Source organism: Gadus chalcogrammus, chromosome 22 (genome assembly GCF_026213295.1).
Source record: "Gadus chalcogrammus isolate NIFS_2021 chromosome 22, NIFS_Gcha_1.0, whole genome shotgun sequence".
In the NCBI taxonomy this organism is placed as follows: domain Eukaryota; kingdom Metazoa; phylum Chordata; class Actinopteri; order Gadiformes; family Gadidae; genus Gadus; species Gadus chalcogrammus.
This window is the reverse complement of record NC_079433.1, coordinates 9,685,307-9,706,987: the sequence shown is the minus strand read 5'-3', so window position 1 is coordinate 9,706,987 and position 21,681 is coordinate 9,685,307. Positions and strand designations below refer to the sequence as shown.

General features: G+C 42.4%; 2 protein-coding genes across 3 annotated transcripts; one reads left to right on the top strand and one right to left on the bottom strand.

The window, feature by feature from the left end:
* The first annotated feature begins 3,165 nt into the window (after positions 1–3,165).
* Positions 3,166–10,015, top strand: LOC130375378 (IgGFc-binding protein-like). Of its 2 annotated transcripts, XM_056582265.1 has the most exons (13): positions 3,166–3,245; positions 3,339–3,399; positions 3,652–3,938; positions 4,072–4,651; positions 4,991–5,589; positions 5,698–6,265; positions 6,359–6,618; positions 6,778–7,122; positions 7,235–7,802; positions 7,922–8,121; positions 8,716–9,090; positions 9,185–9,441; positions 9,603–10,015. In XM_056582265.1, the coding sequence occupies exons 2-13, from the start codon at positions 3,357–3,359 to the stop codon at positions 9,604–9,606; spliced, it is 4,086 nt and encodes a 1,361-aa protein (XP_056438240.1). In that variant the 5' UTR covers positions 3,166–3,245; positions 3,339–3,356; the 3' UTR covers positions 9,607–10,015. The 2 variants fall into 2 exon arrangements, with proteins under 2 accessions (XP_056438240.1, XP_056438239.1); XM_056582264.1 differs by lacking the exon at positions 3,166–3,245 and having other exon boundaries at positions 3,252–3,399.
* Positions 10,016–11,560: 1,545 nt separating this feature from the next.
* Positions 11,561–21,624, bottom strand: LOC130375377 (IgGFc-binding protein-like). Its single transcript, XM_056582263.1, has 13 exons — positions 21,601–21,624; positions 21,269–21,319; positions 19,745–20,989; positions 19,047–19,384; positions 18,293–18,872; positions 17,545–18,161; positions 16,598–17,440; positions 16,113–16,457; positions 15,330–15,897; positions 14,826–15,025; positions 14,322–14,702; positions 13,958–14,229; positions 11,561–13,733 (listed from the first exon to the last, which is right to left on the bottom strand). Exons 2-13 carry the CDS (start codon positions 21,309–21,311, stop codon positions 13,724–13,726), a joined length of 5,442 nt encoding a protein of 1,813 aa, XP_056438238.1. The 5' UTR covers positions 21,312–21,319; positions 21,601–21,624; the 3' UTR covers positions 11,561–13,723.
* Positions 21,625–21,681: the final 57 nt, after the last annotated feature.

The window sequence follows — 21,681 nt, the reverse complement described above, 5'->3', positions numbered from 1 at the left end:
GGCGGCACCAGAAAACCAAATTACATACAGCAGGTCCAGACCTAGTACTGAAGGGAAATTCAAATTGAGCGGAAGTACTTAAGCGGGCGGAGCCAGGCTACCCTATATAGTGGACCACTGAGAATTCGAACACCCTACAAAATGGCGTGCACCCTATTTAGTACACTACATCCATGATATGGAACGATTTCGAACACAGCTCTTGTGTCTTGGCAGACCGATTCTTGGAAACTAATGAGCCAGAATGTTGATTGCCTGATGAATTTCAGGTGTTCAATGTTGTGTTTCTTAAATGAGTGGCAATGACTGAATTTCATGTTCAGCTTGATCTAATCAGGATTCAAACTCTCAACTTAATGCTCACCAATCTACGGCATTATCCCGAGCCACTGACATTCCTGAACTGCATGAATCCTCATTCACATGGTGAAAATGTCGATTGATAAGCACACAACATCAAGAAAACTCCATCCACACATTTCACAGGAGAATTAAGGGCTTTCTTGAAAGAGTACAGATCTGAACATTTAAACTGTTAATGGTATCCACCTAATGATAGCCGTATGGTGGTCATAAAGGCAACATGGGTTGAGAGACTAGACGTTTGGCTTTCTATGAAATTGTGAGATAAGTAAAACCTTTTAGAGCAGAAGACCAGGGTGAAAAAGATGCATCTGATTTTAGAGATTAATATGATGAAAGAATTTTGAGTCCAGGTCGATCTCGTAAGGAGAAATTAGGCTAATAAAAAGCGCCACCTTTGGGTACAGTGCCAGAATTTGGGTTCATTAGTATTGGGGGGTATTGGTATCCACCTAATAATAGTTGTATGTTTTTTTGTATAATAACAAAATGGTCATATATGAAAAAGGGGCTAACTGCTCCAACTTTATTGGCCAATATTTCTCAAATGGAACGAAGTAAAACAAATTCTGTTCAATGATTTTTGTGAGTTTTTTTTTTTGTGGTCTAAAGATGTTATGTGGCGATTTTGGTGAATTTTTATAAATGCGTTTGATTGTAGAGATTAATATTCTGAAAGAATTTTGAGTCCAGGTCAATCTGAAGAGGGGAAATAAGCCTAATTCATGATTTTTTACAATAGCGCCACCTTTGGGTGCAGTACCACAAAATTGGGGTTTTGGGTAGAGGGGGTTATTGGTAACCATACCTGAACATTTCAAGAGTTTTCGATTTACCGTTTAGGCTGCAGTATGACTTTTACAGAATTTGAGGGAAAAAAGAAAACGTTAAAGAAACAATAGGGGCCAAGCAGCTTCGCTGCTCGGACCCCTAATGATGGACAAAGTCATAGAGGAGGCTTGAAAATGTGGTGTGAATGTTGCGTGAGTTGGAGAACGGGCCCCGGAAAGGAAAGCGGAAGGGGCAGATTAAATGTCCCTACCTTTCCCTAAAACCATTGTGACCTTGACCTAACATCTCCATACCAGAGCCATAGCTCTGTGGCAGACCAGTTCGGCAATACATATTAGTCTGGAACTTATTTTCCCTCTCAAAGCTGTGCTATAAACCGCCACAGACCAAAATGCCTTTAGACGCAATTGGAAACCTACAGACCTACAACCAATCACAGCAACTGAAACGTGGGACACATTGGCGGAACCCATCGTCGTTGTTTATGAAATTGCCTCAATGCTACTCCCGTAAGGTGCTCCTCATGGCAGAACAACTAAAACATGAGCTTGTAGATTTGTGTAGGATCCATAATTGTGACCTAGCCCGGAGACCATCCTAATCAATTGCCCTCACATTCTGTATTGCTACACGAATCAGTCTCAACCTCTAGCCATTGTGGTAGAAATTAACCTTACATTCTATGTTAAACTATGATTATTATTAGGCCTACATATCATATGATACTTTAATAGTGGAAAACAGCTGATCACCTTTAGCCTAGATGTTATGTGCCGTGTGACACCAGTGAGTGAGTCCAGTCCATTCCCATCTGATGTGTCACACCAGTAAGAGAGTCCAGTCTACTCCCATTTTGATGTACTCTCTGAAGACAATGCTTACATTCACACGTGTGCATCATCTCTGTTTGTATAAGGATAATATATGTTCTAAGGTCACATTGGGATCCGGAAGACATGAGAATATGCTGACATCCACACAGTATGACCCAGAAAAACATTCTATGCACATCAATATTTGATGAAAGTCCAACTTTGTATTGTGTAAAGGATTGGGGATATAAGGAGCTGTCCGGGATTCATTCGGCAGTGTGTATTCGCGAATACCATTCAGCTTTGTTGTCTCTCGTTTGCGGGTGGCAATAAACTCTCCATACTTGACCTGGACTCCCCGATTCCTCTTTACTTATAGCTAGTTGAAGTGAATTAGATAAGTGTTTTTTATTAGTGCCACAACACCATCCACATCGATATCCTGATATTACAATGTAATCGGCCCATCTGGGGACTGTGTCGTAGTTGTCTGTCAAGGCAAGTTCTCCCATCCACTGAAATCGATGTGGGTGTATGTGTATGTGTATGTGTGTCGATTGGTGTGTGTGTTTGCATGTGCGTGCGTGCGTAAATTACACAACAGGTGCAAACTTGACTCCATATATTCTGAAGCTAAGTGGCCACAAATCAGACTTATCAGTACTCCTTCATCTTTTTGTTTTGCCATGAAACAGGGCAGGTACCCGCCACAGAGATTATAGTCACGACATGCTCAGTCCATGGAAAACACTGTTGTCTGGCTAACTACAATAGCCGATAGTCGTTAATCATTCTGTATTTGAGGAACCTACGCCTTTCTACTTTTTCACTTGGGTGGTGGCCAGACTGCAACAAAGGTCAACACGTCAAGAGGCTTTAGATTGGACAGCATACCCCTGGGCTAAAACCATTTGTACTGTAGTTATTAAAGTGTTTGGCATGGCATTGTAAAAACTTATTCCAGGTATTTTGTATTGTCTAGGAATCACTTATGTTGATGGCTGTTATGGTTTATAATAACTTTTCTGCAAAGATATTGCAGAAAATCCACTAAACATCTCTGTGGAATTAATTTTGATCTGATATCAGTTCACTAGAGACTTGATTGTCCATATCTGCCGTATGAGTAATTAATCAGAAACAGCATGGCATGTGTAGGTGTGTATACCAACTTCTGGGAGAGCACATTTTATGCTATAACCTGATTGGTCCTTTGAAGGAGGTCCAGCTGAGTATAATTCAGCTCGTGATTCCCCGCTAGCCTGTTGTAAAGCTCAGGTGGGGACAATTCTTTCTGTATTGTCTAATATAAAATTAACAAAAATTTAAAAATGAATGACATCATGTGTGTGGCTTTTTAATTATTTTAAGGAATTCTCGGTTCAAACCATGGGGATTTATGTGACTATATTTGCAGTTCTACTGTTGAGTGGTAAGTAATCTTATCTAATCTACATTGTTGCGTTGTGTAAAATGAAAACATCAAGTTCAGGCTATGAATTACCTTTCCATCTTAATCCTAGACAATACTATATCATGTACTACAATTTTCTTCCTTCAATTTGCTGTACTTTGCTGTAAATTCTGACAATTCAACAAAATATTTTGAATAAAAAAACATACAGTGTGATCAACCAATGAGAATTCTCAAACGCTAAAACTATAATGTATGGACATCTTTAAGGATTCTGCAATTCAGGACCAGCAACTGTGGCAACCCAAAAAGGCATGTGCTGGGTTCTCGGTAACACTAATTACCGTACCTTTGATGGCTATTCGTACAACTTCATTGGCAACTGCACTTATGTCATGGCTAAGAACTGCGATGTAGACGGGATCCATCCAGCCTTTGAGGTGGACGAAAAGAACGTCAACATCCCCAATTCAAACCTCACAGGTGTGGGAATGGTCACCATCAGTGTTTACGGGACCATTATTGATATTGTCCATAATGAGTTTGGCCTTGTGCGGGTAGGTGATTTCAGTTAATACATATGCTGTGGTAACTCAAACATCATCACACAATGACATTATGTGGCAGCTGCTCAAAAAATGCTTGAAAGTGCATGACATTTTAATTCATGCATTCAAATATTTTTTTCAGGTAAACAATCAACTTTGGAATCTCCCCATCAACTTGGACAATGGCAAGGTGATTCTGTCTCAGAGGGGGTTCTCTGTAGTTGTTGAGACAGACTTTGGCCTAGTGGTGCAGTATGACTGGCAGCAGTATTTCACTATCACAGTTCCAAGTGAATTTGCAGGCAAGGTGTGTGGCATGTGTGGCAACTTTAACGGCAAGCAGGACGACGACCTCACCATTCCGTCTGGGGCGTATGCCAAAGACCAACAGGATATGGGAAATGGCTGGAGGGTTCCTGGTGTTGTCGGTGATACCACTTGTCAGGATACCTGCAAAGGACAGTGTCAAATCTGCAATCCCACCTTTGTGGAACAATTGGAAGACTATAACATCTGTAGCGCTCTGTCACAAGTGATGGATAAGGATTTCCAGGCCTGCACCCGTCTCTTTGACCCCAAGCAATTTCTGCAGAACTGCATGGTCGAACTCTGTAATGGTGTCCCAATGAAGCAGTACTACTGTGACACTCTGCAAATGTACTCGGAGACCTGTCAGAGAGCTGGAGTCCCGGGCCAGAAATGGAGGGAGGCCAACAAATGCTGTGAGTAATGCAGAGAATAGCATTCTTAAGCATTCTTCTTCATTGCATATATAATCGTAAAGGTGACATATTATACCACCAGGTGTGAGTGTGTTTAGCAGTCTACCAGCCTACCCAGTGGACTATAACAAACGTTGCTCATCTATCCAGCACACATCTAGGTGGACATGTCCACTTGTGATTTCAAAAAGGCTGATTTTCAAAAATGGCTTAACGGCTAATCACACTAACACCTGGTGGTATAATATGTCACCTTTAAAGTTTTTTTCAGGGAATGTTTAATTCCATCTTGTTTAATAGCCATATAAAAACTGATACCAATATGCTATCCGTATTTAGCACCACCCAAGTGCCAAGAGAACAGCTACTACGAGCGCTGTGGCTCAAGCTGTCCTGCAACCTGTGGAGACCTCACTGCTCCCTCCAACTGCAAAGCCAGCTGTGTGGAGACATGTACTTGCAATGATGGGTTTGTGCTCAGTGGCAGCAAATGTATCCCCAAGGCCCAGTGTGGCTGCCTGTACGAAGGCCGGTATGTGGCGGTCGGCGCCTCCTTCTGGGATGGCGATACTTGCAATGAGCGGTTCACATGCTCGGCCGAAGGGAAGCTGACCATGGAGAAGACTAGCTGCCCAACGGGCCAGCAGTGTCAAGTGGTTAAGGGCATTAGAGGTTGCTATGCTGTGAACTATGCCACATGCATGGTGTCTGGTGACCCCCACATTGTGACATTTGATGGTGAGCTCTACAACTTCCAGGGCACTTGCACTTATGAATTGGCCAGTGTCTCCTCCAGTCAGAAGACCCTGGAGAATTTCAGCGTTATTCTGCAGAACAGTGGGCAAGATAAGAGGACAGGCTCTGTTGTTAATCTGGTAGAGGTGAAGGTCTATGGCAACACTGTCAACATTAGCAAAGAACAACCTGGCTTTGTCACGGTAAGGACTTGAAAATGTATACAAAAAACCATCCAACTCTATGTTCAGCTTTTGGTTAGGTTTTGTAAAGAAAATAACAAATATTTATTTCCTTTTGGTCTCTTTAAGGTCAATGGTAAGCTTTCTTACCTCCCAATGGCCCTGAATGGCACCAAACTCCAGCTCTACACTATCGGTTGGTTTGTTGTACTCAAGGCCGACTTCGGCCTGAAAGTCTACTATGACTGGAACAGTGTGGCGTTTGTCCAGGTGCCCAGCACTTATAAGGGCTCCATGATTGGTCTATGTGGCAACTACAACCTTAATCCCAAAGATGACATGCAGATGAAGAATGGGAAAGAGGCTGCCACTGCAGAGGAGCTTGGCCAGAGCTGGCAGGTTGCTAGTACCCCTGGTTGTGTCAATGGCTGCACAGGTCCATGTCCTGGCTGTACCGCCATCCAGAAAGACCAGTACAACACCAACACGTACTGTGGACTCATCAGTGACCCCACAGGCCCATTCCGTGACTGCCACTCTGTAGTAGACCCTGCCAAGTTCCTCAATGACTGCATTTATGACGTATGTCTGTATCAGGGAAGAGGCAGCATGCAGTGCAAGACCATGACTGCCTACACGGCAGCATGCCAACTCAAAGGTGCCAAAGTATACCCCTGGAGGTCAGATACACTGTGTGGTAAGAAAAACCTTAAACTGATATTTATCATACAGTTGTGAAACTGTGAATACAAGCGCTTTAACAGTGCAAATTATTATCCTTTGCTTTTAGATGCTCAGTGTCCAGTGAATGGCCATTATGAGATATGCAGTGCTGGATGTCAGAAGTCCTGTCAGAACCCAGAGTCTTCTTATCACTGTGGGGCTCAGTGCATGGAAGGTTGCAACTGTAATGACGGTTTTGTTTTGAGTGGAAACGAGTGTGTGCCTTCTGCTCAGTGTGGTTGTCCGTTTAATGGAAAATACTACAAGTACGGCCAAGTGTTTTACCCTGATGGGCAGTGCCAGCAAGAATGTCTGTGTAATGGAACGGTAAGAAGTACATCAATCTGAAAAACCTCTTTTTATATTGTTTTTTAAAGATTTTTACCCCCAAATGCTGATTTTCATATCAAAAGAATTACTTAATAAATTGAAGAAAAATTACTTAATAAATTGAAGAAAGTAAACCCTAAACCCCAATTTGTACAGGTACAATGTCAGAAGTTTTCCTGCGGGCCCAATGAAAAGTGTGAGGTAAAGGATGGTGGCCATTCGTGTCAGCCTGTTGGTAAGGGAGTCTGCTCCATCTCTGGGGACCCACATTACAACACCTTTGACAACAGCACCTATGACTTCCAAGGCACGTGCACATACACTGCAGCTGAAGCCTGCCACCTGAATGGCACAAGGCTGACAGCCTTCTCTGTGGCTGTGGAGAATGAGAGGTGGCATGCCATGAACAGCAACCCACAGGTCTCCGTCGCTAAACTTGTAGCAGTGGAAGTTTATGGAAGCCTCTTAGTTCTTCGACGGAACCAGATTGGAATGGTTATGGTATGTCTTGGAATTCTGTGTAAAGATAAATATAAAATACAATAAATACTATTGATGGAAGGGCTAACGGTCAGAAGAAAAGCAATGTGTAAAAAATCTTCTTCTTCTTCAGCTAAATGGGATCTTAGCTCACATCCCGTTGAATCTTAATGAAGGTAAAGTTCAGGTTTACCAAGACGGCTACAACTACGTAATCATAACTGACTTCGGCCTGCGGGTGACCTATGACATGATCTATCACATCACCGTCACCGTACCCAGCAACTACATGGACCACACTTGCGGTCTGTGCGGGAACTTCAACGACAATAACGCAGATGAGTTCACACTGCCAGACGGTAAAGTGACCAAAGACGTGCAGAGCTTCGGGGCTGCCTGGAAGGTGGCCGTGCGTGGAGTGGTGTGCGAAGATGGATGCAGTGGGGACCTCTGTCCCAAGTGTGACGACAGCAAGAAGGAAGTGTTTGAGAAGGACTGTCAAGTCCTCACCGATCCCAAAGGTCCCTTCGCTGCGTGCCACAATGTCATAGACCCTGCCTCCTACTTCAGAGACTGTGTCTATGACGTCTGCATGGTGACTGGGGACAGGGCAGTGCTGTGTGACAGCATCGGGGCCTACATGATGGACTGCCAGACCTTTGGTGTGAAGATTCCAACCTGGAGAACCCCTACTTTCTGCCGTATGTTTTTCATTCATAGGCCTTCTATTTTTGTTTGGATGAATTTATCAATTCTCACCAGTGAGGACACCAGGGGGGACTTTGCTTATTTCATATGTATTTATATCCTTTGCATTCAGCCCTCACCTGCCCTGCAAACAGCCACTATCAAGTCTGCGGCCAGTCTTGTGATACTCCATGCCCGAACCTCTCAAGCATCGTCGTCTGTCCAGAAAAGTGTGCCGAGGGCTGTGCGTGTAACGCAGGCTACAACTTTAACGGCACTGGCTGTGTTAGCTTGGAACTATGTAGCTGCTATTTCGAAGGGAGATCCTACAAGGTAGGCCTGGTGCCGTAGTAGGGCCGATTTTTGCCACTGTTGATTTGGCTAGCGTTTTGTATGGTGGAAACAGGATGCTGTATGAAGCAGGATGCTGTATGACTTTTAATAAGAACAACTAACATTGGCTTCAAGGTTTAAAGTATAACAAACAACACCTGGGCTAAGAGCAAATTACCCCTGAACACAATTGGACAGGCCGACAACCAATCATAGCAACGAAAGGGGTGACGCAGCACTAAGCGACGAAAAAACATCTTTCTTCTAAACCAAAGCTTTTTAGTACAGTCTTTTGTTCTTCTATAAATGAAAATGTACTTGTACTTGTCCTGTACGTTTAACACTGCTTCGATGGCGTAATCAACAATCTTTTTGTATGGGAGCTGAGCCAGACATTATCTGCAGGGAATATGAAACATGAACTTGCAAGATTCTTCTGGTTTCTAGGCTAAGAAATCCTAGGTTTGGTGACACATGGATCCTGTGTCTCATTAAGGAATAATATATTGCCTCCTAATCTTTTATGGTCTGCTGTTAACGTCCTTGTTGAGTTATTCAATAATTTGGAACTTTGTTGACTTTATCTTACTGCAGGTTGGGGAATCTATTGTATCTGAGGACTGTCATACAATCCATACCTGCCAAGCCTCAGGAGTAGTTGTGTCCCAGAGCATGCTTTGTCAGAACACAGAGATCTGCCAAATCCAAAATGGCACCAGAGGCTGTTTCCCCAGAACATGCCTTTTGGAAGATAACGGTTCCCTCAACTCGCTTGATGGAGCCAGGATCTTCTTAAACTCTGGGGCCTTTGATATCATCCAGGTCTGTGACCCAAATGTGACAGATCAGTGGTTTAGGGTTGTTGTAAGGTTAGAGATGTGTGGCACTCCTGCAGTCAACTCCATTGTGGGGGTTCATGTGTACTTCACCGACATGACGTTTACTATCACAAACCACCATGACATTTGGGTGAGTATCTTTACAGATCAGATTCTGAAACTTTACCGATAATAGATACCAGCCCCTTACTGGTGATTTGTAATCAATCCATCTTTGTGTGCAGGTAAACGGAAAGGCCATGACTGAGAGCAGTTTCAAAAAGAGCAACATAGCACTGACGGTCTCTGGCAAAACAGTCACAATCGACAAGGACAACAGTCTTCAGTTGTCTTTTAATGCTTTTAATGACCTCACGATGAGCATCAGCGGTGAGATGGCAGAGCAGGTTTGTGGCGCATGCGGTAGCCTCATGACTTTGAACGACAAAATGTTCCATGGAGGAGGAGGGAGGAAGTGGAGGGCTCCTGATTTCACGGACTGGTGAGTGATAAAATGGATGCATAAAGTGGATCGGAAATACTAGTCATAGACAATTCAGAACCAAAGAGAAAAATTGTAATACTGAAGTCAATATTTGCATCAGAATAATTTGCATATTCCATCATAAATCGAATTATGACCTGTAACTTTCTTTTTTTTAGTTAAAAATTCTACAACCGCAACCAATCCAGATCCTCCATCAATAGCGAAGAAGAGGTCTATTGATTATTGGCCTCACAAATACCTAACCTGGCAATTAACTGTTTATATTGTAAAAACTAAATTTGAAAGCATTATAAAAAAATAAACATTTGGCATATGTGTGCAACATATGATATCATTGACCTATTGCTTTGGAATAAGTTACCTTCAATACATTTTGCATTAAACAATGTTAGTACTTAATAATTTTTTTGCTTGCTTTTTTCGTCTCATAATGCTTTTGAGATTCATTTTCAGATCTCTATTTCGGTTAAAGTGGCATTGTGTAGGATTTTGCCCCGCCTAGGTAATAGGTGGGAGACTTTCACACGATTCAATAAACAAATAATGGTGGTCTGTCCAAGGCTGTCCGGTATGACAAAAAAAAGCGTATTTGGCTGTACGGGTGGTGTGAGTAGTAGGGATTTAGGAGAGTGGAAAAAAAGTGGAATGTGCTGGCCAATTCTTTTGTTTGTACAATATTTCAGTTATGGGAAGTGATTTTTTTCACTATCAGCCATCATTTTCCAATTTAACCTAAGAGCGAGTTGATTAAGCCATATCACACAAGAGAGAGTTTGCTGATATTATGTATTACAACATGACATCGAGTGGAATTTTGCCTTCATAATCAAAAGATTATGCTTTTGTTTGATTATTTAATCATTTATTTGGCTCCACCAACACAAATAGTTCTGCAACTCGACTCGGACTATACTGTTGCCAAGCAACACAAACATTTTCCTGCCAACCAGTAGGCCTATATAGTAAGTAAGTAAGTAAGTAAGTAAGCTATATAGGCCTACTTTGTGTAGGTCTGCACATTACCGCAGGCCAGCTGCTTAGTAACATGTACATTTATCTGTATGTTTCCATTTATCTTGCAACCAGTGAAATAAGAGTCTAACAGACAGTCGCTTTGGTGGCATATGTGATTCCGATGTTATAACAGCTTACATCTTTAAAGTAGCTATTTATTTATTTATTTTTATCAGCGGCTAGTGATCCATGTTTACTTAAAAGTCCCAGTGCTATATAATGGCATTTGAATAAACTATTTGACTGAATTGGGGACAGCGCTTTGAATAAAATGAAGGATCTTAACCTCTTCATCACTCTGCCCTTTTCAGTTTTATCTGAAAATGTTATTCCCAAAGTGATCTTCAAAACTAAAAGAGCTATAATATGCAATTGTGGTACCAAAATGTGGAACCATGAAATAAATGACATGTTTAAGAATGAGTATTACCTAGTACAATATCTGATGAGCACCTGGGTTAATATTTGATGCCAATAAAGTAGAGCAAAGATAGAGGGATTTTAGAAGAGGTACCTATGTTTAGGCAGAATCTCCAAATAAAATCAATTAATCTAATGCATGTGTAGATGACATGATGTGAAAATTAATCTTATTGCTCTCCATTATTATACTATGCATAACTTTTGTTGTAACATGCTTCTTACTTTGTTTAGGGTTTGAATTTTATTTAGTTTAGCAATAGTTGAGAATCGAATCGTTCTATGGGTATGTTAGGAGACAGATTTTCGGGGAGGGGGTCAGGGGATAGCCTGGATATGGGCACACTCGGGATGAAGACGTTAAACTATAGCAGACTTGCTACATTAGACCTGTTTATTTTAAGATTTTGACGCAGACTTTTTAATTTATCTTTGAGAATGGATGACAGTGAGTGATTAGATTAAACATATTTGTAAAAACATTTTCAGAAAGAAAATTGGTAACACTTTATAATAAGGTACCATAATAAATAGCAAACTAGTCTAACCCTTTGTTCATATTTGTTAATTGTTGAGAAAATATATATTTGGCACAAGCAGGGCCGGATTAACAAATCATAGGCCCCTGGGCACAAATGTCTGAAGCCCCCCCCCCCTCCCCGAAAAAAATCAGGAAAAAAGCGAAACCACTCAGTTGATGTCTCATCATGTCTGTGACTGTCAATTTTTCATCTCTACCGCGTTTTTTTTTTTTTCACCATAGGTGGACTGGCTCAATTGACAGATTATGGGAGGGGGGTTAACTGTCACATTAGGCCACTATATTGTTCAGAATCATTATATTGCTGTTCTTATGACATTCGTTTTAATAATGAATTTTAAATGAATACCCTATTTAATAATACCATGTATAACTATTTTAAGAGTACAAACATTCATAAAAAAAAAGAAAAAAAAAAAAAAGTTTCTTTCGTGTGGTGCCCCCCCACTGGCTGGGCATGGTTGGGGCCCCTGGGCACAGTGCCGTGTGCCCTAATGGTAGATCCGGCCCTGGGCACAAGTTAATCGTTTTTTCATCATTAATTAAATATAAGTTGTTTGCATACAATCTGTATGTTAACGTTTTAACAAATAGAAAACCTCAAGCTCACCTCAGACCATACCTCACACCTGCAATTCAATTAACAATACAACTACAAATGTTCGATTAAAATATCACCACACCTAATTAACACATTGCTCAAAACATGTTGGTCTAATAAGCATACTTATTCATAACCCACAACGCACAAATTTTCTTCCGGACTTCACGACTGGTCTTCCCCCATCCTCTGGAACCCCGAAGCCAGCGCAACCGCAACGTGAGTATTTTTAATGTCCTGTCCTTGTTGGCGAGATGTTCGTATTGTGTCCCATGACCGGCATTCTCGTAATGTTGTATTTTACGTTTGTGTGTTGCAGGTGGCGTCTAAGGCGTTGGGATATTATGTTTGTGTGTGCGTTGAACTTGGAATGCTATGTTCGTGTGTGCCAATAAAAGGGTTATTGTGAATCACGGTGACCGTGTCGGCCTTATATAAACTGCATGTGGTAACAGGCAGCCGCACCGTTACATTTTTCCCCTCCTGTACAGACAGTCCCAGGGGAGGAAAAGGAATTTCACTTTATAAATAAAGTATTTTTCATCCCCCTTCCCAACAGTGTGTGCTGAGATCATTCATTTCCAGTGTGAGAGACCCACTGTAAAATATTTGCTATCGTTAATAAATGTTATAAGAAATATTTGTAAACAATTAATAATTACTGTTCCAACCTTATTTTAAGGGTCCCCCATACTAATATTTATATGTTACTAATATATTAATAAAGCCTAACCAACATTATTATAAGGGTCCCCCATACTGATAGTTATATAGGCCTATTACATATATATTAATTAGGCTTAACCAAATTTATTTAAAGGGGCCCCACGCTGATATAGCTATATATTACTAATATATTAATTAAGCTTAACCAACTTTGTTGTAAGGGTCCTATGAGTTGTTCATATTGGGATAGGCAGAAGCACAGTTTAATAACAATTAGTTAAATAATATGTCCTTAACTTTAAAAAACTGTAAAAAATTAACTTTTAAATTTTTACAGTTTTTAATACTTATACTTGTTTTAAGATCTATACACACTATGTGTGCTCTCAGAAATCCATGTTGTATGACTGCTTATATACATTGTCCTGTTTGTATATGTCGAGCCACGTCATAGATGATTTTTTGTTACGACAGACAAAGTTTTCTCAATCTGAATCTGAAATAAACATTTAACAATTAAATGATGTAAGAAATAACTGTTAATTATTGCAAAAAATGCATTTAGCTAACTATTATAGTACAATATTACTTAATAGATTGTTTTCTATTTTATTAAAACATTAACATACAGATTGTATGCAAACAACCAAAATTTAATTAATGATGAAAAAACTATTAACTTGAGCCAAATAGATATTTTAGTAACAATTAACAAATATTAACAAAGGGTTAGGCAATGACTAGTTTGCTATTTATTATGGCACCTTATTATAAAGTATTACCAGAAAATTTCCTATAGGTTCGACAAAGTGTGCAGGATCTTCTTGAGTGAAATGCTTCAGGGAGATTTCATCATTTGAACAAAAGGCCAAACCTAAATTCTCCCTTCCAATTACATTTTATTTCAAAAATAATTGGACACGATTTACATTGTTGTGATGCATTGCATTGAAATTATTTTGAAGGGATCTACATTTAAAGCAACAAAAAAAAGCAAATCCATGTTATGGTTGAATTGCTTTCATGGGGATTGTTCACTGGCCACTAAAGTCAGGTGAGAGAAAGACAAAAAGTTGGAAAGAAAAAGAAAAACAATGGTCAATTACACACATTTATACATTTTATCTCCTTCGTTTTCGGTGATACATTATAAGAAAGTGCTTCTTTGAACCTATAAGGAAGAAGTCATGGCATGGATAATATAGTGAGTTTCCTGCATGACAGATCAAAATGAATATCCAAACAGAATAGCATGATACATTACTCACCAGGTGGGGAAGTCTTGTGCAATGAACGGAGCCATGTACTCCTGCATCATCTCCTCTGAGATCATCAGGTAATCGCTTGAGGATACTAGCGGTCCACATGCCCCACACACTTTTCCCGCCATCTCGTTGCTCATGGTGACCGTGGCTCCCTGAGACCAGCTGTAGGACAGAGTGAAGCCTGCCTTCTTCTCAAGGTGTAGTGTTTTCCCTGCGGCGTCAATGGAGATGTCCTTTCTCAGCTGCGCCGGGAGAGTCACCTTTTGTCCATTTACCTGTGGAATAAGCCACCAGGGGGCGTTAGCTAACTCGGGGGTCAAACGATATAATTTTTCAGTGTACGCAGGTTAGGCCTGATAAAACCCACCCAGGTCTCATGCTTGTCAGTCACGGCAACCATCACGTCACTGAAGAACACGTAGAGGGCGGCTATAGTCCTTGAGCCAGTCAGGCTGCATTCCTGGAGTTTAGCCACCACCCGGAACCATTCCCCAGGGGCTGAGGGGTCACAATGCTCCACCAACTCGTATGCTGCCATTGTAGGCTTGATGGTTCCGGTGTCCCCGTTGAACAGAGTGATGGAGCCTTCGTTCTCCAACACACACCGTCGAGGGAAGCAGCCCAGGAGGCCATTTTGGATCTCGCACTTCTCTGCGCTTCCACATTGAACATCTACGCACTGGACACGGCCCGACATCGCACAGGTGCATCGCTGCTGACAGTCGTCGATAAGCACAGACTCGCCAATCTGTAAACCAAAGGTTGTTTTGCAACAATTGTTTTAAAACAAAGTGTATGATTTTGTAATTTACATGTTTAGAGCTAGCACATATCTATTGCATAATGCAATGATTAAATCTGGCTGATTCACCTTATAGGTACGCCCATTCAAGTAGCAACTGCATTCCTTCAAGGGAATGCAACCAGTCCCATTGAAGTTGTGACCATCGTCACAAGCACAGCCTTCAGCACAGGTAGTAGGACAGGAAATGACGTCAGAAAGGCCGGGACATGGCATGTCACAGGTTTCAGCACAGATCTTGTAGTGGCTGTTTTCAGAACATGCCAGCGCTACAAGAGAGAAATATGCATTTGATCAGATATTATATATTAGCTTAACTGAAAAAACTGTGGATTTTACGAAAGAGATAAGACTAAATCAATTGTTGCTACCCGATCCCTGCACATCATACATCCGATCCTACACAGTTATTAGGGGATTTTGGAGAGCCTTCACTTTTGTTAGAAAGATAGAATAGAATAACAATGAAAATGACTATAGATGAAAACACGGTATCAACCAGTTCTCTATTTGCTCAGTTAGGAATGCATATGATTCAAAATAAAGAGATTAATGGAGTATGCTAATGCTTACGGCAGAATGTAGGGGTCCTCCAGCTGAGAATTTTCACACCAAAGGTCTGGCAGTCCATCATGTAGGCCCCGATGCTGTCACACAGCACTGCCCTGTCCCCATTCACTATGCAGACGTCATAGACACAGTCTCTGAAGTAGGAGGCAGGGTCTATGACTTTGTGGCACGCAGCGAAGGGACCTTTGGGATCGGTGAGGACTTGACAGTCCTTCTCAAACACTTTCTTCTTGCTTTCATCACACTTGGGACAGAGGTCCCCACTGCATCCATCGTCGCACACCACTCCAGGCACGGCCACCTTCCAGGCAGCCCCGAAGCTCTGCACGTCTTTGGTAACTTTACCGTCTGGCAGCTGTAAATCATCGGCTTTCTGGTCATTGAAGTTACCACACAGGCCGCAGGTGTGGTCCCTGTAGTTGCCGGGTACGGTGACGGTGATATGGTAGATCATGTCATAGGTCACCCTCAGGCCAAAGTCGGTTAGGATGACATAGTAAGAACCCTCTTGGTAAACCTGCACTTGTTTCTCGTTGAGGTTAATCGGAATAGTGGTCAGGATACCGTTGAGCTAGAGAAAAACAAACAGAAAACAAACTAAGGTATTTGCATCGATGTTACTGATTGTTCATGTCACACTGTATTATTTAGCTTCATTAAAAACCCTATATTTGTAGTGGTGTATGTAGTGTACTCATTGCACTCTTTGTACACATATATACAAATAAGGAAAGTAAACTGGGATTAGACAGGTTCATTATATTTCATGTATTATTATATACTGACCATTATCATTCCAATTTGATTCTCACGAAGTATCAGAATATTGCCATACACGGTAACTGCCAAAAGTTTGGCAACAGAGACTTGTGGGTTGCTGGACATGGCATACCACCTCTCATTCTCCACAGCCACAGAAAAGAATGGGAGCTTTGTGCCATTCAATTTGCAGGCTTCAGCTGCGGTGTACGTGCACGTGCCTTGGAAGTCATAGGTGCTTTTGTCAAAGGTGTTGTAATGAGGGTCACCAGAGATGGAGCAGACTCCTGCTCCAACAGGCTGACACGATCGAACGCCATTCTTCACCTCACACTTTTCATGGGGCCCGCAGGAAAACTTGTGACATTGCACCTGGATAGACAACAAATCACCCTGCTTTAATGTATACATCTATTGTATTCCTATATGATTTGCACGCTTACATATTCTTTATCTACCCTACGTTGGCAAGAAATACAACTTCCTTCCTAAATATCATGCTATGAACCTACTGTGCCGTTGCAAGTGCACTCCTCCTGGCATTGCCCATGTGGATAGAAAATCTGTCCGTGCTTGTAGTATTTGTCTTTTTGCCTACAGCCGCATTTTCCAATGGGAACACAAACATCTCCGCTGAGTAGGAACCCAGGGTTACACACCCATCCCTCCTGGCAAGGCTTCATACAGCCAGTTGGAGGAGACCCGATGCCACAAATGACATGGCATACGCTGGCACAGTGTTCATAGTGGCTGTTGTTGGGGTGCTTGAAGTCAGACTTTGGACAGAAATCGGTTGTCCTCCACGGGTCCACCTCAATGGTTGCTTGTTGGCAGGCGATAGTATAGAGGTGGAGGCTGTCACAGAAGGACTGGCGGTCACCACGGTTGTTGCAAACGTCATCAACGCAGTCCTTAAAGAAGCCACCAGGGGGCACAATGGCATGACACTTTTGGAAGGGGCCTTTAGGATCACGGATCAGGCCACAGAACGTGTTGCTCTCGAACTTCTCTATCTTGGTGAAATCACAGTCTGGACAGTGGTTCTTGTCTTTGCACCCATCAACACAGCCAGGGGTCTCTGCAACCCGCCAGCTCTTTCCCATTTCCTCCGCGGAGGCAGCCTGGCTGCCATTCTTCATCAACAGATCGTCTTTGGAGTCCATGTTGTAGTTTCCACACAGGCCACACATAGCGCTAGCGTAGCTGCTAGGGACTTTGACAAAAACTGCAGTGCTCCAGTCATAGGACACCGTCAGCCCAAATTCAGTTTCGATCTCTGCAGAGCTACTCACTAATTTGACTGTTACATTTCCTTGATTGAGCTTGGCAGGCAGGTTGGTGAGCTCTGAATTGATCTACACAAGATAAATTGAGAGGGACAGTTGTAATAACAGATGCATGATATCTATGTTGATAAATGTTGATCTCTAAATACAATTACAATAATGATTTAGCTCACCAAGACTGAACCCCTGTGGTCTTTGCTGAGAACAATAGAATATCCGTAGACGTTGACCTCAACCAACTTTGTGCTGGAGCCCACTCTCTTGGCATGGCCATCGTTTTGCACGAGGACATCAAAGGGTTCCAGGTCAGGGGATCCAGGCGTGGCGGCTTTAGAGCACAATCCTGCCATCTGATACACACACGTGCCCTGGAAGCTGTAAACATGGCCATCAAAGGTCTGGTAGTGAGGGTCACCGGACACCTTGCACGTAGCATAAGTCAATGGATGGCAACCTATGAGGCCCTCCACCACCTTGCACTCGTACTCGGCTTGACAGCCCTTCTTGTTGCACTCCATCTGCCTGTTGGCCGGGTTGCAGAAACACCTCTGCATACAGTGATCGTCCAACCAGAAGGAGGCACCGGCCTCTACGTAGCGACCCTCGAACGTGCAGCCACACTCAGTTTTAGGGACACACTTGGTCCCACTAAGCAGGAAGCCATCGTCACAGACACAGGTCTCCAAACAGCTGTCTTTGCATTTTGAAGGAATATCTGGAGCTTCACATGTGGCCTGACATGCATTGCCACAGAACTCATAGTGGCTGTTTTCCGGGCATGCGGGGTGAGCTGCATGGTGGTGATGTCACAGAGAAGAAACAAAAGTTATCTACTGACTCTTATCTACTAACTATGATCCAGAGTATTCAATGAACATGATAAGACTATGATGATAGTCTTATCTCATGTCTGTTACTTACGACAATGCGCAATATTTCTCCAGTCATGGATCTTGACCCCTGACCTCTGGCAAGCGTCAGAGTACACCTGCAGGGTGTCACAGAAGAAGTTCCATTTGCCTTCACCCATGCACACGTCATACAGGCAGTTCTCATGGTACATTTTGTGCTCAATGACAGCGCTGCATTCGCTCAGTGGTCCATCCATGATTTCGGAGAGTAAACCGCAGAACAGCCGGTCTGTCAGACTCTCAAACAGGCTGCCTTTGCAGGGCTCGCACTGACCAACGCATTCGTCATGACAGTATGCATCTTCGGCCAAGCCAGGGACCCGCCAGCTCTTGCCCAGTGCCTGCTCGCTGCCGGCCAACTTTCCTGAGGGGGTGAGTTGGTCGTCGTCCTTCTTGCTGTTGAAGTTCCCACACAGGCCACACACCTTGCCGGCAAAGTCACCTGCAACGCTAATGACGAGATGCTGCTGCCAGTCGTACTGCACCATCAGGCCAAAGTCTGTCTCCAAGACAACGGACATACCACTCTGAGACAGCTTCACCTTGCCATTGTCCAAGTAGATGGGGAGGTTCCATAATGTGTAGTTCATCTAAAACAGATATAATATTGTTGAATATTAGCAAAAAAAGGAAAAAAGAAAAAAAGAAAAACATATATATATATATATATATATATATATATATTTATATATATATATGCTAGATTAATTGATCAAGTTATTGATGGATTCAGCTCTTTGGTGTTAAAAAAAAAAGTAACTCACCCGAACAAGGCCGAATTCTGAGCGCATGATAATAATGGTGTAATCGTACACCTTAATTGTAACCTTGCCAACGTATGTGATCTTTGATCCAGCCCGGTTCTCATTCTGAGCGTCCACCTCAAACGCTGGGTGGCTTGAGTCGATGTCACAGTTCTTTGCCATGGTGTAGGTGCAATTTCCCATGAAGTTGAAGTAGTGGCCGTCAAACGTCCGGTAATGAGGGTCGCCCAAGGCCCAGCATGTACCTTCCTTCACCAAAGGGGGCAGCTTCACACACGTTGGAGTTGTTCCTTTCATTTCGCACCGTTCGTCTTTTTCACATTTGATGGTTTCGCAGTCTGATGAAATGAAGAGGAAAAATATAATTTTCCGCAGAACCATATGGATTTTCTGATGAATTTAATATAGTTAATATGGTAGGCAATATTAATGTTTAGATTGTTTATTAACTGAATTTGACATTCCATTCAGTTTGATCATATGTTTACTTTGTATATCGTAGTCATTCTAACAAGGTCACATCTTAATTATTTTTTGCTTTTGACCAGTACATTGTTACAAATGTCAACCGTTTACCAATTTCATATCATAAATCTCCCTTTTGGTACAAGACCCCCGGATATATAAAAAAAGATTGATGGATGCAATTTAATTAAATACATATGTCGTGGTTTAAAAAATAAGAAGAAACTATGTACCTGCTTCATTACCAGTTGCTGGGGACCCGTAGCCGTTAGCAACGGCTACACCAAAACTATAGACACCAATTGGAGATGTAGGATGAGATATCAGATTAGAGCTGGCCCCTGTGCCGTAATTTAACTCAGCCCAAGAATAATCACTCCCATCCACTTTACGCCAGTCCATGCTAGCTGGTAGGACATTCTTGTCTAGTTGTACGTCTTTCAAATCACCATTCTTTGCCACCAGTATGACTGAGTTGGAAAAGTCTTGCTGGCCTTCCAGGGAATAGGATTTGCTGAACTGAATCGTGGGCAGGATGGACATGAGGAATGGATCGAAATACTTTTGCGAATCTTCCGGACCGCCATTGAACTCAAACAAAACCTGGATGCCCTTGTCAGCCGTCAAATATATCGAATTTGGCCATTGAGAGGAGAGCTCAGTTGTCTCTCCTGCAGACATTGAAAAGCCCTGCACATTGCCTGCTATATTCATAGTGACTTTAGTGGCCTGGGACGCTTGGACGTACACACTGTCATGCCTCTTCTGGTTATCATGGTATGGTAGGGGCGCAATGATGAATTCCTTTCCCCAGCTCCTTGTGGGGAGGAGTTGCTCGTAGACGTGATTGCAAGCTGTGTACCTCTCAGCACAGCTGTGTCCAGATGATACAGCCACCGGCAGCCTGGAGACCACCTTAGCACCGCTCAGATCCCACTCGCTTTGAATCTGAACGCTCTCGAAGGGCTCGAGCTGGAGGGAGATCTTGCTGCCCGCCCGGTAGTGCTTCCCTTGGAACTTTGCGCCCCCCCTGAGACGAACCTCTACCAAGTTGTGGTCCTTGTGGTTGGTGATGGAGAACTCTTTGTAGGTGCCCCAGTTAAAGCTTGGAGGAGTGAATACGTAGTAATCGGTGCCCCATTCCCGTAGCGGATACACCACTGATATATCTGCCGTGTCTTGCTTATAGTTCAAGGAGACCACAGTGACGTCCTGGCTTGCCTCCACGACCACGGTCTTATCGAACCGTCTGCTGCCCTTCATCTCCACTTCCTTAGGCAGTGCAAAGGACACGCTTTTGCCGGGATCCACTTCCTTCTGGAAGTCCTGACCCAGGGCAGAGACCTTCACATTGGTGCTGCCTTTAGAGGACGGAGGGGCGGTGACCTCAATCATGAAACGGGCATCAGTATCACCGTTCATGTTTTGCATAAACGCAGTTGCAAACTCTCTCCCTGTGGGCAGGGCAGAGCTGAGCCCTGCAAGAAGTACAAGAAAGACATTGGTCAGACAGGTGGTTAAAAGGCAGCGGCAAAACTGTAACTGCTGTATTTATTTGGTTAATTGTGATGCAACTTTTGCGTTAATGGCTGAGAACCTATAAATATTTTGAGCACTATCTTAAGAGATCAAAATTAGTATCATGAATTATGAAGTTGAAATGAATTAAAATGTATTAGAGTGGCAACAACAGTCATACATGAATGACACATTCTGGAGTTTTTTGAAAGGGACAACCATTTTTTTGTAACACTTACCAGTGAGTAGAGAAACAGCAACGTATAGTACTGGCAAATTCATTTTTGCAACTAACAAAAGAGAATAAGATGACAATATTAGGCCTATTCAATAAAGACAACACAACATATGGTAAGGAACTGAGAATAATGATGAAAATAATGTCAATCGTTTTGTATTGAATCGTTCTTTGTGATTCTAATTATAAAATATTACACGAGTCTATGTATATTTGTCTCAAAAACATTCAAGAAATTCACAAGCTATATTATAAGCATGTTTTAGCAAGAAATGGTGCCGCTCAAGTTAATTTCTAAATATTTTTGGGGTTAGACTAACAAATCACCCTTACCTGAACCAGGAGAAAAAACCTCTGAATAAGAGGCATCAAGATTGAGGTACTTTATTTGGTTTGGCCACGACCAATAAGCCA